General features: G+C 40.3%; 1 protein-coding gene across 1 annotated transcript; it reads right to left on the minus strand.

Annotated features, from left to right (window-relative positions):
• Positions 1 to 1,421: 1,421 nt before the first annotated feature.
• hs3st3b1a (heparan sulfate (glucosamine) 3-O-sulfotransferase 3B1a) lies at positions 1,422 to 12,215 on the minus strand. Its single transcript, XM_063471961.1, has 2 exons — positions 11,422 to 12,215; positions 1,422 to 3,228 (listed from the first exon to the last, which is right to left on the minus strand). Exons 1-2 carry the CDS (start codon positions 11,913 to 11,915, stop codon positions 2,610 to 2,612), a joined length of 1,113 nt encoding a protein of 370 aa, XP_063328031.1. The 5' UTR covers positions 11,916 to 12,215; the 3' UTR covers positions 1,422 to 2,609.
• Between the last annotated feature and the right edge of the window lie 7,262 nt (positions 12,216 to 19,477).

Genomic DNA, 19,477 nt, shown 5'->3' on the forward strand with positions numbered 1-19,477 from the left:
CTCCTGTCTATAGAGACAGCTGTCTCTGTAGATTGAGGCATCCACCAAGTACTTGAATTATTTTTAGTTCAAAGTCAGCCTGGTTTCTCTGTACATGCCTATTTCTCTCAGTTCCTCCTGTCAGATGTTTTGTTTGTTTCTAAGGCCACTTAAATGCAAAATTTAGAATCTCGCAGGTGCATTTTAGAGAACTGAAAGACTCAGCCAGCAAGTCAGAATTAATCATCTGCAATGATTTCTGCATGTGTATGTTAAACATGTTAATCGACTCCTGCGTGATTAACATCTTGGCACAATACGAAGACGTCTCATTGACATCCTAATGAGGGTACAGATCATCCTACCGCCTCCACCCAAATTACAAATGTCTGTTCATATGTCCTCTAAACCAAACCTTCTGGTGTTGTGTAACACTTTTATTTCCATTCACTTTTGTTCAGCTTCTCTGATTCTATTCCCCACTGGTAGCTGCCAAGTTGATATTTGAAGTCACTTAATTCTCATGGATGCCAGGTGTCTATTTTCCTTCATCCTAACCTTCAAACAACATCAGCCTTCCTTACAACAGCCTGTAGGGATGTATGCTAACAGCAATTCCCCAGCTGGGAGCCTAGCAATTACAGCACCCCTCATCTATTCCTTTAATTGCAAAGGGAGCTGCTTCCTGGGCGATCAGACTCCTAGGCTGCCACCAGGGAGACTGGCTTCATCACTGCTGGCAGCCTCAGGTAAATGAGGGTGTTTTGCTGGAGAGTTAAATAAAGGTTGTTTGTTAATAGAGCGAGGTGATTCATACCTCTCTTGAACCATAACCTTAGCTCAGCGATTAGTTGTTCTGCTTGATGGATGGGTCATGTTGTTTGAGACTAGTTCAAGGACAACACACAATGCCTCAACAGGATAACTAAGTACGATAAAATATATTGACAGAAGGCTCTAAATATTTTCTGGAATAAAAAGAAATATGAAAAACAGACTGCGGCTGAATGCTATGCAATCGACAGCAGTATCAGCTTTATGAACACTACAACGTGCATGAGGGGGATGGCTCATATAAATAAATGGACTCCTGAAGGCTCACCCAGGAACAAAAAAACAATCCGGTGCATTTCATAATAAGTCACTTCTGGCCTGATGAGAAACCTGACACTTAATGTGTTTGTGGGGGTCATGGCAACGAAATCCTCTTAGTGGTGGCAGTGGGAAGCCAAGACAGCTAACGTGCTAATTAGCCTGTTAGCGCAACAATGTGTAAAATGGTGATTAGACACAAGAGTACACTTTTGCCTGCAGAAATCTGAAGCATTAATAACCCACGCTGCAATGATACCCAACAAATAAAACACATTTATAGCACTATCCTATTTTTTTCTAAACATACTGAAAATCCAAGGATGCCAGAGACTGCATTGTTTGACTCTGATAAAACACACTTTCTTTATTTCTTCATTAAAGATGACAAGACTGCACCTTTTAATCAACATCTCATTTAAACCCAACTCATTTCAATGTTTTTAAAGTAAAGCATACAGTGAAATAGTGCCTCTACAACAACGACGTTGTAGCAAATCATTTTAGAATGACCCTGGATGATGTCGGAACTGCTGAATTGTAGAGGCTGAATAAAACTCAACCACAAATGAAACTTAGATGAGGAATTCTGAAAGGCTATATTGGTTTAGTTTCTTCTGAAAGTAAAGAAAATAAGTCCTCCTTTTCACTCCAGCAGCCGATGTACTGTGGGAAAGGGCATAATTAACACATCCACTATCAGATGCAGTAAGAAGCTGCACAGAGTGATCAATGAGAGCAATTTCAGTACAGATCAATAAATGTGAATGGCTCATATGACTTTTCATATAAATCATTTTCTATAGGCGTTATGAAATCTGGGCAGCAGCTCTTTGGAAAATGGATAAAAACATCCAAAACAGATTTGACACGACTCTATTGGAACCCGATCAACATTCCTCTGTAGACACAAAATAAATAGTGGTTAAGTCAGAATATTGCAGTGGAAATTTATATTCTCATATTAACTTGAATTTGGCTCAAAGGTTGACCATAAACTTGCTACCATTAATGGATCAATGTTTTATTGAGACGCTTGAGAGATCAAGACAATGCCATCACTCAGGTCTAATTGACATGATGAGGAGCTATTACTTTATTGATCTACCTGGCAAGTTGCGCTGGATCAGCTGAGGCCTGTATCGACCTGACTAAGTGGGTCCACAGACCTCTGAGGGTCAGGCAAATGTTAAGGGGATATTACCAGTTTTGTTGTCAAGCTGGGTCTAAATTGGGTAAAAAGAAAGAAAAAGAAAACATAGTGACCCTGACTGTAATACCTGTAAAAACTGTGTGCTTTTAGGTTGAAAAAAAAAAGAGATTTTGTAGCTTGCGACAAATAAAAACATGAATAAACCTAGTTAGGCAGCTTAGTGAGTTAATATCATAACAATAAATTATCATAAAATAGACTTCTGATCTTTTTACACACCACCAAATACTGTACATAGACTGTAAAACAATAACTCCAGAGTGATATAATTATAACAAAAAGAAATTCCAGATAACCAGCATTAGCCTGTCATCATTTTTTTTTCTTAGTCCCAACCAAAGTCATGACCAGTCATCTGGTAAAACTTGAAATTAAAGGGTTTATAAAAGTCTCTTAGCCTCTGAACCACTTCTGGGTCAATATTAGGATGGGTCCTGCCTTTGGTTTTACCCAAGCAATGTGGCCTACTGTTCCCCTCAGGTCTCTTAAGGCAGGGGAAGCCTTTTGCTGGGTTAAAGTGGAAATGCTTCTCTGTGACCACCCTCCTCAGCCCAAGAAAGTCCTGGACACGAGCCATCTCACCTGCAGGGTCGGTAATGAGACGCTCTCCGCTAACGAACAGCAGCTGCTCCATGGGAAAGTACTGGAGCCAGCGCTCAAGGTGCTTGGCGTACATGCCAATCTGTACAGCGCTCCATGTGGTGTCAATCAGACCTGCCGAGGTGTTCTTCAGGGTCAGGCTCTCAAAAGAAGGGATGTCTGGCTTCTTGGAGCGGGTCTGAGTGTAGTCTGAGATGGCTCGTGTGACAGGATCCCGGACAACTACAATTAGCTTTGTGTCTTTAGACATGGCGTAGATCCGAGCAGGGACCTCCTTAGTAACGTAGTAGCTGGGGGTCTTTTCCATGGTCAGCTGGCCTTCTGATGACTTAGGCATTAATTCCCTGTAAAGAACAAACACAAAGTATTACATTTGCACTGCAGATGACATATTTTGCAAAAACCTACTCTACCATTTCCGCTGTATACTCTGTTTTCCTTTGTAGAGTTAACAGCTTACAAAAGTGTCAATCAAGGACGATGAGATTAGCGATGACACAATATCACTTCATGGCAGCTTTATAAACACTGTCAAAGAGAAGCTAGTCAGTCATTACCAAGAAGACAGTAGTAGAAATCTTGAGCTGCATTAACAAAGCCTGTGACAGTGCATGACGTGACAAGGGCTGGCAGGTAAAGCAGAAGTCCTATCAATCTTCAGTAACTGTGTGGGAAAAAAATACACAGTTCCACATTCCGAGTACAAACTGTAAAGGAAGACATCCACCCTCGTGTCCCTCTTGTACCTGCATTAAACATCTAATGACCTAAATCATCTCACAATCATCACACTGAAATATTCCTCAGACTCATTACGTTATACTTAAAAATGCTGGTTTAGCTATGAATAGGCAGCATTATGCACTTTAATGTCATGCACCTTTCTCCTAATATCAGTATTTTTGTGAGAAATGTGACAATTTGATGAAGCTTTGCATTCCTTTGGAAATATGCTTGGAACCTGTCTGTTCCCATTACTGCATATTCTTCTTAACCCTGGATGGCTCAGGTTGATCATAATATAGCCTGTTAACTGCAGCCCTCACTGGATAATGGCTCAAGTGAGCCAAGGGGGATTAGGACTAAGCCAAACACGCAGCAGCATTAGAGGCTGGTTGGCTGCCTGTTGGCGAGCTGGGTGGTTGGCTTGTCTCTAGAGAGAGGGGGAGAGAGATATGTGGCTATTATGATGAGAATCACTGGTGAGCATTTTGAATCCATGAAAAAACAAACAGTTACATAAAGTTTGGATACAACACCACATATTCCTATACAGTTGAGTGCAAGTAGGGAATGCAATTTTCATGCTGGGATCGAGTCAGGGAGTTGCTGATTTGACTCTTTACCTCATCTGGTCCTCATCCATCACCAAAAACATGTAAATAAAAACAGAATGCAATGATTTAGAAATTATAGCATTCCAGTTTTACTTTACACAGCATCTAATTTTTTTTCTTTTTTTAGAAATTGCGTTGCATGTTGAACTAACGTTTTGGTGCCCCGCAGCTCTTAATCAGAGTCTGAGATCTCATGCTGATCTGACAAATGACTTGAATCAAGAGCAGTGTGCACATATCTCTTCTTCTGACAAGGAAATGTTAAGCCATGGTATGTTGCCTTGCGTTAACAAGCATCCCTTTCAATCAAACCTCATGTGGGTTTGCATCAGTCACAATGTAAATCTTCAGTTGCTACACTGCATGGTAATATTCTTAGGTTTTGATAGTGAACGGCTGATCTAAATCAAACAACAGGAAAGCAGGGAGTCATGTCATGTCATTAAAACAATTACCACAATTTCCAACCATCTGTTGGTTTAACAACAGCTTTCTTCGTGCAATTCTGCATCAGCAAACCAACAGAATATGGCAAGATTTTGCTTTTCACAGCACTGCGAGAAGAGAAGGCTTTAGCTACAAACATCACCCATACGCTATTAGTGCAATTTATACAGAAGAGGGGTTCTCTTTCTTATACAGTTTCTTCGCCTAATGTCACCTGCTCTTTCTTTCGTCTATAGAAGCTGTGGGTCTTACACATTTATAGTGTTTTTCCTCTTCCTGAGAACCTTAGCTACAGTTGAAGGTGATGGAAAACAACAGAGGAGAGAGATACAAAAAAAAACTATACTGGAGCCCACTGCAATTATCTTCTCCATCTCTTGAATAAACACAAGTGCAGCGCCGTAGGCCTTTTGTCGAGGCCTGAATAGGCACAAAAACTCACTACCTATCAAACTTTCCACTTAGTCAATGAGAAAAACAACCTGCGTGATGAGGGCATGCATTATTCATCTTAGCACCGATAGAGAACAGGAGAACATCTCCAACTGAACGAGGTCTGAGAGCGAGTTGCCTTAGGGGGGGCAGATGTAGCAAGCTTTCGTAATTTGTTCTGCTTAATAAACAATGTTGCCTGGAACCAATAGGTTTCAGTGCATCCATCAGTCAGCCATGCAAAGGCATTGTCGTTTAGCATTGAGGCACACTGAGCCATAAGGTGCTGACTTTTACCCCTTCATGAATTTTTCATGGTTTTATTTGGCTATACAAAGCTAATAGCCAAATATATAACCATGGTGGCACGGTGTTTAGTTAGAGTCCTGGGTTTGAATCCACCAACTGGCTGAGTTAGCACCTGTGGCTATGTGGGTTTTCTCCAGGTATTCTAGCTTCCTCCCACAGTCCAAAGACAGGAAGTTAGTGGGATTAACTGGTTATTCTAAATTGAATGTGTCTCTACTCTGAGTTGGCTTGTCCAAAGTGTGCCTTGCCTCCTGCCCTATGCAGCAGGCATAGTTTCCAGCTTACCTATGACCCTGGTTGTATGTGTGAAACAAAATGGATTGTGTTTTCTGAGTCATGAAGCAAAAAATTAAAAACTCTTATAATTGGCACGTTACAAACTAAATTGCATTTCAGACAAACCTCACTCAGAGCAATAGGAATGGGGAGATAAGGAGAGAGGAAGAGAGTAAATACAAGGATTAGATGGAATCAGGTGCATTGTCGGAGGATGGAGACTGCATGCCCCCACCCCTCTGTTCTGATGCCAAAGTTGTCGGCAGGCATTTTTAGATGCAGCGTCTGCATTTTCTTGCCTCAATAGCACAACCTACAGACAGACATTAATCCGGGATTGGTGGGTTGTGTAATGGGCCCCTGTTTTGTCTGCCGGGCAGTCAGGTGTGTCCATTTAACTGGCTGCCAGGGAGACAGGGTTTGTTTCTGGTACCTTGTTTACATTCATTGCTATCAGGAAGCAGGTTCAAAGGTAGGAATTTACAACATTACTGCATGTAGCTTGGTGCTCCGCTGCTGGGTGATGTCCTCAGTAATGAGTTCAGTAAGGAACAAGTAGGGTGCAAAAAACTCCAGGAGGAGGCTTTTTTTGTATTCTGCAGTATTCTGCTTGACTGACTCTAATTGGCATCTATATTTCAGCTTTCTTAGATCCTAGTGACAAGGGACAGTGCCTGAAAAAAAAACCCTCAACGTTATCTAATGGCATGATGAGTTCTAATCTTACCCTGCAGCTCCAAAAGCAATTGAGCTTCTGTGGGAAACATTCCTCTCCTCAAAGACAGGATGAGAGGTGTGGTATGCAGCCACTCGGAATAATCAGACCAGTGTACTAACACGCAAGGATTTCTCTAGCCATTGTGCGCCTTCTTTTCAAATATCAAAAACATCGTCATTACACTTTAAATTTCCTTCTTATGGAGCCACAAATAACAGCTTTTGCATGTCCTTCATTATTACTGTCAGTATATGCAGAACTCAAGGCCACCTGGCTGCCTGGTGGAACCAGGCCTGTTTTAAAGAGAGGAGGAGGAGAAACAGGAGGAACAGCCATTCTGGTTTCTCTCACACAACTGCCAGCCTTCCTTTAACATCTAAGAATTCAGGCAATCCAATCTTTACAGGGCTTTTAATCTAGGTCTTGGTGCTCAGAAATGCAATCCAGTAACATTCAGCTAATCGCTTAGCGTGCACTGTTTTTTTGTAATTATGACAACAGCTATAAAAACCTTTGTTGCTATCAGTGCATAGTAAGCCTGTATGGGTTACTCGCTACTGTCTTTACACAGTAGATGAAAAGAGACAACAGTGTGAGCCATCAAATTTAAGGGGGTTTCACAGGATTGTGTTTGTGTCTGAATCTATGGATCAAAGTTCAGGGGGTGAACAGTCCTGCAACAGCAGCCAAGCTGAAGTGAACTAGTAGTTACTCAAATGCAAACAGCACTGACAAATACTTGCATAGTTGTTAATGTAAAAACTGTGACACAGATGTAACAGGGCCAGAAAAACGAACTAATATGATCAAGCTTTAGTGTGCTGACTGTGAATAAGCACAAAGTTGTCAAGAGCTTACTGCACGTGGTTTTGCACAGCATTAATATATCAGAGCCTTGTCAGCTTAGCCTTGTATTGTTTTGAGCAGTAATGGAATAGAAATAGTGTACATTAAAAAGCTTAAATTGTGTTTTAGAGTTATTATAAAATAGAAAAGAAATCCAACATCTATGTTTCTGGCATATGTGATGTTTGGAACAATTAGACTATTCCTCACAGATGCATGGTGGTTTGAGAGGATCAGAAAACGCAAACAAGACTTCAAAGAAGAAAAACAAAGATGGCTGAGGCAGACTGGTTGTTTCTAAAGTTGCCCTGACTTTCTGTCAGGGAGTCTCTGCAGCAGAGTGAAAGACAGCTTCAGGAAACAACACATTTTCCCTGAAGAAACTACAAAAGAGAGAGATGAGGAAGTCAACAACTCATGGGGATATAATGGAGTGAACTTGTTTTGTTTCAGTGTTTCCAAAGTGCTGTAATAAGTGCTGTGGTTTGACAAATTGCCTCAAGCAAAAGCCCAGGGGGTTGTTGCAGCAAATTAAGCCTCCAATCTCTGGAATAGGGAGAGGATGCGAACATTACTAGTATCGACGATTTATAGGATTTATTCTAGGAATTGTTAGCAAACAAAAAGGTCTTTGTAGGAAATGAAGTTCTTAAAGTGCAAGGTTTCATGGTTTGCTCGGAAAAAAACCCCAAAACTTCTTTTCTTGTGAGTGTGCTGACACATTAGTTTAAGCCGGGAGATACCTTCATCGAGAGCTGTCTCACTTAGACCAGTTCTCATGTGTCCTTGCAGCTAAAAGTGTTGAGTGAGCAAAAAGATACCAGTGGATTTAAATAAACCCGCTCCTGGGAAATGCAACTTTTCGCACGGAAATCTCTGAAAGTCAACTTTCGGGCTAAAAAAGCTTAAGCGTAGTGTTTGAGTCTTTTCTTGGGAGGGTTCCAGTGAATGCTCTTCTTGATGAACTCCTGCTGGGCTTCGTCAAAGGGCACTTTCACCCTTTTGAGCACATTTGCATACAAAGTGAAGGCAGAGAAAACATGTTTCACACTAATTGTCTGCTCTTTTATTGTCAGGGTTAATGCAATCCTCAGGGGTTCTCCAACATCCCTTTTCATGGAGCTCCATCACGCAAAAGTAAGAAAGGACTCACTTTAAATTTACTGCCCTCTATCTACCGCTGGGCTGCAGTAAGCTCCCCCGGGGCTTCGAGGAGGATTAGGCCCTGTTCTCCGACACCCTCCATGAGTTAGTAAGAAAGCTCTTCATTGTTCTATATTTGGAACCTCAAGAGGAAAAACATGATTACAGCAATTAAGTCACATCTACCGCACAGAGCCCAAAAGACCTTGATGAGAGCGTTGAACAGAAGATAACCTGTCTAAAAAGACATAGCAGAGGAAGTTAGAATTGTGCTAAAAAAAAAAAGGAGGAGACAAGGAAGAAGCCATTCCCACGGCTTTTGGGAGTTGCCTCCTGCGCTTTGTTCGAGTAAGCATGCGGTATTGTATGTCTGCTTCGCTTTTTCTGCCTTAGAGTGAAAACATGCTATATTGTGGTTGGCCTCCTGCTGGGCGAGGGCCCCTCCTCTATGTGGGCCCCAGAGGGATGGACACAACAGACCTCCAACAGAATGGAACACACCAATCACAGCAGATAAATGGTGCGGGCACAACTCAATGCCACCCCAGGAGCTGATAAGCCCACCCAGCAGAATGCACCTCTCCCCAAGCCACTGCTCACCATTAGTCGGGGGGCAATGAAGTGAAAGATATGGGCCAACAAGTCAGTGGATGCCTCTTTCTGGCTTGGTCAGTGTGGACAGAGGATTGTCTGATGACTTTTTTTTTTTCAGCAAAAGTTCAAATGTATTACAGAGTATACTTTTAAAGATCATCCAGCAACAATGCACTCTTCCTTAAAGGCAGCCGGGGGGTTTCTGAGCACCACTAAATGATCATTAAGGGCTGACTTGATGTCACAGAGCTCTGCTGCAAGGGGGTCAATTTGTGGCACAGCGATCTCACTGTGACAACTCAAGCCGAGTTGTTTTAATTAGCTGGATCACCTCTCTGAAAAAAAAGAAGTCTTCATTATGCATTAAACATTCTCAAGATCAAACTGCTTCTCACAGCCACTAACTGCGTGTTTAGTGTGTATGTGTCACTGTGAACAAGAAGTAAGTATGCCTCAGTTATCTGTAAAAGGTTTTTTTCTTGGACTTTTACTTAATGAACATTAAATTCTATCCATCTTTAATGATGGCATTTCCTTTTCTTTAAGCCATCATCCATTCCAGACATGTGTTACTTGTGGATTAAAACCGCATGAAGACTAATAAGCGTTCAAGCGCAGGACGGTTTCATGTTATTTTTGAGTCTACAGTGATGGACAAAAGAATTTCTCCGTAGACTGATCATCCAAAAATGCCCTAAACCTGTCCGGAAATTCTCAAAGGAGCTTAGGCAAGAAGTCCTTTGAACAATGCTTCGCTTCCCCTATTGTAGCTCTATGAAGCCAGCTTTGAAACAGTGTCTACATCCTTTGACATTGCCTGTTAATCCCTGGGCTCAGTCAAATGGACACCTGAAGCAGCAGTATCTCCTATTATCTCTTGTTAACAATGTGGCTGCTCTGATGTAAAGTACTCAGTTCCAATCCAATCCAATACAGTATTTTCTTTTTCCACTAAGAGCAGTGCATTGTTATTGTGCAGCTGAGGTGATAGTAAAGAGCTTGCATACAAGGACAACAGTTGCCATGACAGAGAATACAGTAAAAATGTTGCCTTACAGTGTTGTTGCCTTATTCAGTATTTAAGCAACCAAAGATCGGTGATGAGAGCCTCTGATCGACTGAGCTTCCAAAACAAATTACTCCAAATGAATCAACAGACTGGAAATTCTTGAAAGTTGAATCTCACTTCAGGAAGTTAGATGACAGTTTTATGTAACTTGCTGACTCCTAGCTATAAACCAAAGGCTATTACTCTGAACCGCATCCAGAATTCAAGTCTAAATGGAAGCTCTGCATTATCATTTTCTCCCTGGTGACTGCTCTCAAAATCCAAGGATAGATGTAGAAAAATTCCGGGAACTGTCAATCAGGGTCAAGCAAACACGCACAAAATAACTGTCCTTTGTGTAAATCGACACAACTTGGAAAAGCGGCCAAACAAAACTGCACAAATGATAACAATTTCCCTTTATTAAAATGTGAATTCGTACTGTGTCACTTATTCAAGTGCTTAAAGTGCATTAAAGGTTTGACTTCAGTGACAGTTGTTAAAACTGTAGATGTTTGTCATTTATATGCTAAAAGCCTGAACCTGCTCTTCATGCTGGTAGATATAGAGATTATACAGTGCTGCAGATAACTCTATGACAGGAGGAAACAAATAACATCTCACCAGCAGTATTTATTTTGTGGATAAACCCCATGGTTGAGCTTCAGTCAGAGGCAATGAACCTGCATGGTGTTTCCTCCTTTCCACAATGGATATTTTACATTATATAGTCCTCCTTCATGATTGGTAATCAGCATGACAAACTGTGAATGTGTTTAACTAGAGGCCATAATACACGACACACTCTTCACTACATAATCTCAGTATGAGTGTTTGTATTTATTTATTTATTTATTTAATTCATTATTGTTAATATTCATAAAATAAAAATCTAGCAGCATCTCAATGTTACTTGGTTTTTGCTGTGACAAATACACCGCGTAAAATTCTTTTTTTTTTTTAATGTAATCTCTTGGTTTCTTCTTCTTATCAACTTTCACACATAGCTCGATTATCAGAGCTGATGTTGTGAGGCTACCTGTCAAGATAATTTACAGGCGTAACTTTTGGTTAAGTGAGGCTAGACTTTCAGGACATGAAAGGCTTTGGTAGAAATTTAAATATAACTGTGTCTTTAATAAGCCAGGGGAGAAGGTGGTTGTTAGGTTTTATGAAGATTGAAAATATGACGATCAATCACAGCAATGTAAACCTCAATTATTGCGATACACTTGAAGACAACTGGAGACTTATGTCCACATAAGTAGCCCACGTTTCAATGAGCAAACAGCTTTTTGGAAAATGATGGCGTGTTTTTGTAGCGCTCGTGTGCGTGACTCGTGGGTTTTTAATACTGCACTGTGAGGATGAGTGAGCTGTAGTCTACCTGTACCACTCCAGTCCTTTATCGTAGTTGCGGTCGAAGAAGTGCGGCTCCGCTCCCACCGCTCGGATATCCGGATGCAGGCGCAGAAACTCCAGCAGCGCCCGGGTGCCTCCTTTCTTCACTCCGATGATGATTGCCTGGGGCAACTTTTTACTTTCCGACTCATTGAGGGAACCTGACATGGCATTATCATCCAACGCTTTCGCCTCGCCTCTAATTTCATCCCACTCGTCTCCTCTGCTGTCCAACTCGTTCTCGTTATTTAGTAAGTCCCTGGACGATCCTAAAGAGGACCCCTGGTTGTCAACTTCTGCGTGGTTTTCGTGTCTGTTCACCGATCCGTACGTCAGGTTTGGAACAGTGGAGCAGTAGCCAACACAGCAATATATCATATACACCCAAAGGGACAGCATTATGCAAAATACAAAGAGTTTGTTTTTCACGTGGGATGATGGCACAACATGTAGACTGTGTATAATCGGACTATATTCCATAGGACCGCCGTGACAAAGTTGTATTCCAGTTACTTTGCATTTTGACAAAGCTGCCTCACTCCTCTGCCATGGTTCTGCTCCTGGACAACCGCTGCGCAATTTCCCAAAACATAAATTAGCGTTTAGCCAACATGGGAAGTAAAACTGAACTGCATATGCTCATCTAGTTCCACTTTAATACCTGTAAAAAATACTTTAATTTAAAATAGAAACAAAAAACTGAGCGGCAAAAAGCAATTCAAACAGATCACCAGTTGAGCGATATGCGCGTCAGGAACCAGCTTGCCTCCCATCACTGGCTCTGAGCGTCTGAGCGATCACTCTGAAGCACCAAGTTATTTTCAGGCGACAGCGTCAAGCAGAGAAATTATCACTTCCGATGAGCCTTTCAAAGTAAGCGTTGTCAAGTGGTAAAAGAAATCTATACATACGGTCTACACTCGCATGTACACATTTTATCCATGATTTGTTTTTTATTTAATACATTTTTCCTTATATAGATTTTATGCATACACTACTTTAATACAACTGCAATCTATAGACAGTGGATCAGATTATAACTTTAAATCTATGGCAGAAATATTATCCATAGGCAAATAATAATAATAATAATAATAATAATAATAATAATAATAATAATAATAATGATGATAATAAGTAGAAGAAGAAGAAGAAAAACCTATGTACTCACATTACAGCACACACTGATCATAATTTAGGCTGAAATTTACATTCATATGACAATATGTGCCACCCTTTGGTACTTGCTGTGATTGGTTCATCTTTAGTACTAGAACAACATCGATTCAGGTTGTGCTCAAAAAATATTACAGACAATAATATTATAAAAAAAACACATTTCAGATTTTGCAAGAATTTTGACATTTTCTTTTTCTTTTGCTGTTTTTTCCCCTCCATACACATTAGAAGTCGGCCAGAAACCTCTTTTCTCTACCATATCACTTGACTTTTATTTTGAAAGTTGAAAGATTTTTCTTTCAGCCTTGATGCAGGTGCAGCGCTGAATGTCGACTAAGCTAAAAAAAAAAAAAAAACAACAACAACAACAAAAAAACCCACACACACGGACTTCAGCCTGGAGCGGATTGTCTCAACTTTATTAAAATCAAAATGTGCCTTTTTAAAAATAAATAAATACATAAATAAAAATTATTAGTTACGAAAGAATGAAGTTGAAGTATGTATGATTATAATAACAGAGGAGGTATCTCTTTGGTGTAAGGCACAATTTAATTTACATATCATCTAAATTCTCCTTCGTTAAACAGGTGGCTTACTTTAGCACAGAGAACCACCAAGGAAAGCAGTAGGTAATTTTTACTTTTTATTTTAACTAAATAGAAATAGATCAAAATGTGTTTATTTATTTATTTAAAAACAAGGCAATACTAATTACGCTATTATCTCATTTGCACATTTGACCCGTGTGATTTTTAAATACCTACTGATCAAATGGAAGCACATTACTACATACGTGTTTCTGTCAAGGGAGATCAAGCCATCACAGCTTTTATAACTTTAGAACTTACTGACACAAGCATACATCCAACTAACACCGTAAAAAACATGTATCAAAGATCAGCTGTTTGTTGACAGCCTCCCACATTTCTGTGCTATAACCGGTTCACGTGAGTCACCTTTAATTGGCCTCATAATGATTCCTAACGGCCCTGCTAACGCCACAAAAATGTGAACGTGTAGTTCCACACAAACAAACGGTATCACGAACCATAAAAGTTAATCATTTACCCCTTAAGGGTGTGGGGGTGAGGCCACGGCAAGTCACGACAACGATGAAGATGTGTGATTGTGAATTTGGAAGCACAAAAGTTTGTTTCAGTGTGTTTGTGTTAGCACCTCCTTCTGGTGCAGGGTCAAAGGCCTCCAGTCCCACTGCACCCCTGAGCTAGCAGAGGATTAGCAAGATTACCCCAGAGCTGCCATGTCAGTCAGAGTTTCGCCAGAGACCACCCTGCCCCCTTCATCTAAGCCCCTTATCTCATCTCTCAGACACTGCTATATATGATATGCGTGTGGTGTGCGGCTAAGTGTGTGTGTGTGTTTTCTAATCCTAATAGTTGCACTTCCACAGGACACGGGCACAAGATAACCTGTTTGGGAAACTGTGTGCACCAAGGGGTTTGGTTGGAGCTATGCACTTGTGGTTTGCCCTTTCCACTTTGTGTACAGATCATGTTTATCTTTGCTCTGTGTACTTGTACCTCTGAGTGGAAGTTGAACTGTTGAGTTCAAGTATCGAAGCATCAGCAGTAAAGTTAAAGTCCAAAAAGCTTGTTCATTTGACATGCAAATGAAAGAAGGTAACGCCGTTTTCATGTGGATGTGTCACTGAGACATTTTCCACATCCAAAGCTCACAAAATGGGAAAACTATCTAAGTAAGTATAACAATGAACAAACTACTACACTGCTGTTTTGAAAGAGATACAATGTGTTTATCTGACTTGGCAGAAGCCAAAGTTCTACTGACAAATTCAGTCTGTTTTTGCCAAGTGTAAACACACTGGAACACTCATATGGATGAGCGCCAGATAAACAGAATAAAAAGGGGATAAATTAGTTTTCTTATGTAATGTTCCCTGTCACAAATTGGCTCAAGGAGAGTGAGAAGCAGGAGTTCACAGATGAAATGTACGTATAAAAAAAGTGGAATTTATTAAAACTTTACCAAAACTTCAAAACATCAAATGTCAGCGGTTCAGCCAGGGAGTGGATGTGTGTCGTATGTGCTGTTGGGTTGTTGGAGGTACAAACACACAAGAAGGCCGATGCCAGGTGGATGGCAGAGAGAGGCCAGGGGCACGTTCAAACCTGAACACGGTGCACAGTGTTTTGTTTTGTTCCATTTTTTTGGGATGAATGAAATGCTTCCTTGAAAGGATGTGTGGAGTCACCAGTGGGCTTTCAAGCATATGCGCTCTCATTTGGTGGGTGTGCAAGAAAAGTTGTCCTATTACACAGCAATGCCTACATAAATCACACCACTCTGGTTAAAAATAATAATAATAATGTTTTGAATGCAAACCAGGTGAACCAAAGGGCTGACTTTAATAGACTGGGAGACCCAGGTGTGCTGCTTTAGCTCATGAACCTTTTATATTAGCCTCCAATCTATAAGCTAGGATCATAGGGGACTGCAGTCCATACCAGATCAAGTATTGTTATTTATGCAGGTGACAAAAGTTTGAATTTAGTCCAAAAATTAACAGAAATTTCAGAAGTCATAGAATTTTGCCTTGTGTAATGCAGCTGCTTAGAGTTCACACACAGTAGAAGAATCAGACTTGAGCCACATTTCAAGCCACTGGAAAAAATACTTAGCAAGTAATAGTGAAAACCCCCACAGATTGAGTATATATCCTGTTTAGTGTTGTATTTGATATTAATGTGGTGTTAAGAGAGGATCTCTTATATCCTCTTTTACAAACTCTAGCCACTTTGTTTTATGATGTTTATGTATAAATGAATGTAGGCTGTACGTGTATTTATAAGTGTGAAGGACCCCTGGGAGAAAAGCCAAGACTGAAGCTTGTGCCAAAGAGCCAAAGAAAAAAGGAAAGAAAGATCAGCATTAATATATAATGTATCAAGGCACTAGCTGCTCAAGAACACCCATATGTTTTAATATGATCAATACTACAGCGTCTGTATAGATGTGTAGTCAGCTCACTGGTAATTTGACTGAAAGAGCTGTAAAGATAAACTATTATCACATTGATCATTTATTTGCTTGTGATTGAGAAACACTGTAGAGCAGTTTTCAAAGAGGGCATAAGCCCTATTGTTAGCTTTTTCTAAGGCCTCCTTTTTGTCTCCATGCTGGGGGATTGACAGACTTCAAAGTGGTGCACAGTTTTGGGAGGATGAAACCTAGAGTTAGAACAAAAGACACCTGAGGGAGGATACACACAGATGCACACAAATACACACACGCACACGAGCACAGAAGGTGCCCAAGCACGTTTTTTTGTTGTTGTTTTTTTCAGATTTCTATAAAAGTGTGTGTTAATTTGTTCCATCTGTCATCCTTCACAATAAACAATATCCAGCAGACACACGCACACGCACTCTGCACTCTGTGTCACTTCACAAGGGCCGATGAAAAGCAAAGTGGACACACTAAAGGGAGCTCTTGACTTGTTCTACACATCCTGGACTGTGTTAACAGACTTCTATTCTGCAGCCTAAACAGATGACATAAACAGCACGCAGCTCATACATGAAAGCCAGACAGTCAAATAAAGACCTGTGTCTCAGCACACACTCCTACTCCAATCATGGGATTCAGTGTGTGTGTTAGCCACTAAAATGTGTACTCTTGTTATAAACAAATACAACCTAATCTTCCTTTTGTGTATTTGGGTTGCCAGTCTGCAATTATAATGCAATTAAGAAAAGCAGAAAATTCAAATATAGAATCGTTTAACATCGTGACTGTTCACATTAGTGAAGAGTGCTGTTACTTTACTCCCAGGTGAAAAAAAGAACCCTAAAGCTGAGTCTTATTAAACATCTTCCTGCACAATAGAACTTCAATGGCACTGCTTTATCCTGTGCTTGCTTATCACCTTGTCCTGTCAACGTCTTTTCAGAAACCTCTTTTCACCATTCTCACAGTTGTGTGAAGAAAGAGGGAAGCAGGTGGAGATGTAAACCATCTGTGCTCTTGTGTGCGTGTTCACTTGTGCATCCTGTGTGCCGTCTATGGTCATATCTAATGTGTACATATAGACAAATACAAACATAAACATAAACACATGGCATTGCACAAGAGTCTCTACTGGAGCAACCTGCAGATGTCAGAGATCTGAGCCAATTAGAGGGTAAAGTCGACTGATGGATGATCTCATCCGGCACTCTGCCCTAGAAAAGGCAAATAACAGCGGGGATGACCGAGATCCTACACACGCAAAGCCTTCAATCTAATGACAGGGTTATTAGGTAAGCTGAGAGGCCGATCAAGACACTTCTCTGACTCCATTAGTCTTCCTTCAAGGTCTTCGACTCTAGCTAAGGCCATTTAAAATGTCTATAAATTCTCTGGAGCCGTGCTACAGACCATCTTATCTTCTCTTAAGGAAAAGCCACCGTAGCCTGAGCGGATTTCCTCACTTGATCCTGTAGAAAATGTCTTATCCCATACTGATGTCCTCCTGGACATGGAAACAGCCTTGTGACAGGTTGGAAAGCTCAGGCAGGCTTAGATGTTCTGGCCCTGCCAAGTCCTGCACAAGCTAAAAATCCCATTATACTTTTAGCTTTTTTAATATTGGTCAGTGTGGCTATAATAACAGCAAAAAGATGCAGACGCATTTCTGCTTTTTGCAATTTTTGGAGAGTATATATAGAGTTAGTGGTGTATCTGGATGCAGTCGCTGTCTAATTTCTCCTCTTAGACAAATAAAAAACTAAACCGTACATGGTGTATTTGTTCTGACCTCCTTTCACCCTGTAAGGATGTTTCTTGTATTTTGCTGCACATAGACCACAGCCTTTTGTTTCACTGGTTTCTCCCAGTGGCACAAAAGGTAGAGTATTCAGTATAAGAAACAAGTCATCAACAATGAGCTCACAAAGAAAAGGGTACTGAGAATATTTGAGTTCCTCTGGCAGCTGCTTCGCATGTATCAAAAAAGGCTGTGAATTCCTGGCATCATCTGTGTGGTTTGATTTTTTTTTTCCTTAATTTTTATTTTCTGGCAATATCCAGACGGTTACCAGTTCATTATCAAGTTTGCAGTATCTGTTATGATACAGTTTTAGCACCTCACTTTCAGATTTATTTTAAATAATATCAGATACATTTGCTTTCGCCATACCAGCTTGATATATCTTTGCTTCATGTTCATAAAAGTTAGAAATCTAAGCTGAGCTCAGGTTCTAACAGCCACTGAGAAAATGACTGCCATAGCCTGGAAAAGCCCACACAAACTATCCATCAGATAGTGTGTTCCAAAGTCTCTTAATGGTATATAAAGTGTGTTATTGACAGGCCTTTTAAGTGGAACTAGAGAGGTAAATTTCAAAATAGGGCTCACAGCACCGGAGTAAGTGAAAGGCTTGCTGTAGGTTATGATCTCTTACTGTCAGTTTTCTACTTGAGCCACATTAGCTGTGATCACCCATGATTCATCCATCAAGACTGAATTCTACCAGTCTTGGTTGCCATTTTCTTTTTAGTTCTTTTTTTTAGAACCTTTATTTTCTTGTTTTAATTAAATGCCAGACAGTTCTCACTTGATTATTTTAAACAAGGTGTAGGGACAGTACAGCGGTGCAGTGTTTGTCACGTTTACCTTTATGTACGTAAGCATAATATGCTCAATCATTTAATGTCCAAAGTGACTGGAACTGAGGTTAACATTTGCAGCTTCATAGTGTCAAGGCTTAGGACAGCAGTGAAAACAACTTTTCAGCTGTTATGTTATAGTCTGCTCAGTTGCTGTGTCTTTGCCTGTATTATTTTTCCATCTTCGTGAGCAAAACAGGTTTGATTGAAAACAAAAACACTAATTTTTTGACAGTAATTGATGTTCCAGTGAGGACTGAATCAGGTGACCCTGAGCCATCTCTTCGGTATGCTGGGGGACTTCCCATGAAGCACTTCTTCTCCACTCCCATCTTTTAACTCCCCATGTGTTTATGCAACACTCCAGTATGTCGTTACATTTTTGTCATTTTTACCTCTCTTTCACAGTTCGTGATTTATCCTCTTTTCCTATGTTCTCTCTTTTGTTTGTGTGTGTTGTCCCCGACCTCGCAACCGTAACAGCAGATGGCTGCCACTCCCTCTTCCTGTTTAAAGGGAGTTCTTCATTTGCACTGTTGCCAAGTGATTGCTAAAGGAGAAAAGTCTGAACTTGGGGGATTTTTTTTTATCTACTATTGTAGGCTTTTACCATATGATCCCCATATAAATACAAGTGAACTGAATTGAAATGTTATGAATCAAATGTTTAGATATTTAGAAAAATATATCCATCTCTTGGTTTCTTAGTTAATGTCATGGTACAATATTTTGGGTAAGAAGTGTGAGCTTTAATGTCTAACATTAGAAGAAGATTTTTAAACTAGACTTCTAAACAAAAGCCCTTATTTGCAGGAGACTGATACGGCGTATGATAAACTGAATGTTTACTAGTTAACAAGCTAGCTTATCGGCTGACTACCTTTGATATCTGAGTTTAAATAAAATGTAATTTATCTTGTTTAGGAATGCTTTCATTCAGAAATCTTATCATATTTTCACCTGCTGCTTCAGAGTGACTGTACTTGCATAACTCTAAAGAAAACAAAAAGTGACACATGGCAAGGAGAGACTGTGGAATGTACATGGCTCTGAAGTAAATCCCTGAGACATTCATGCTGAATATATTTGACCCTGATGACTGCTTTATCATAATGTACACAGATAAAAAAAAAACTTCAAAAGATAACACGACCTTGCTATTTGACCACTTCCATAAACAGATCCTACCAGCCAGAGAGCACAACTGACTGGTAGCGTTCAAAAGGTTGCAG

This window comes from Pelmatolapia mariae, linkage group LG4 (assembly GCF_036321145.2).
Source record: "Pelmatolapia mariae isolate MD_Pm_ZW linkage group LG4, Pm_UMD_F_2, whole genome shotgun sequence".
Taxonomy (NCBI): Eukaryota; Metazoa; Chordata; class Actinopteri; order Cichliformes; family Cichlidae; genus Pelmatolapia; species Pelmatolapia mariae.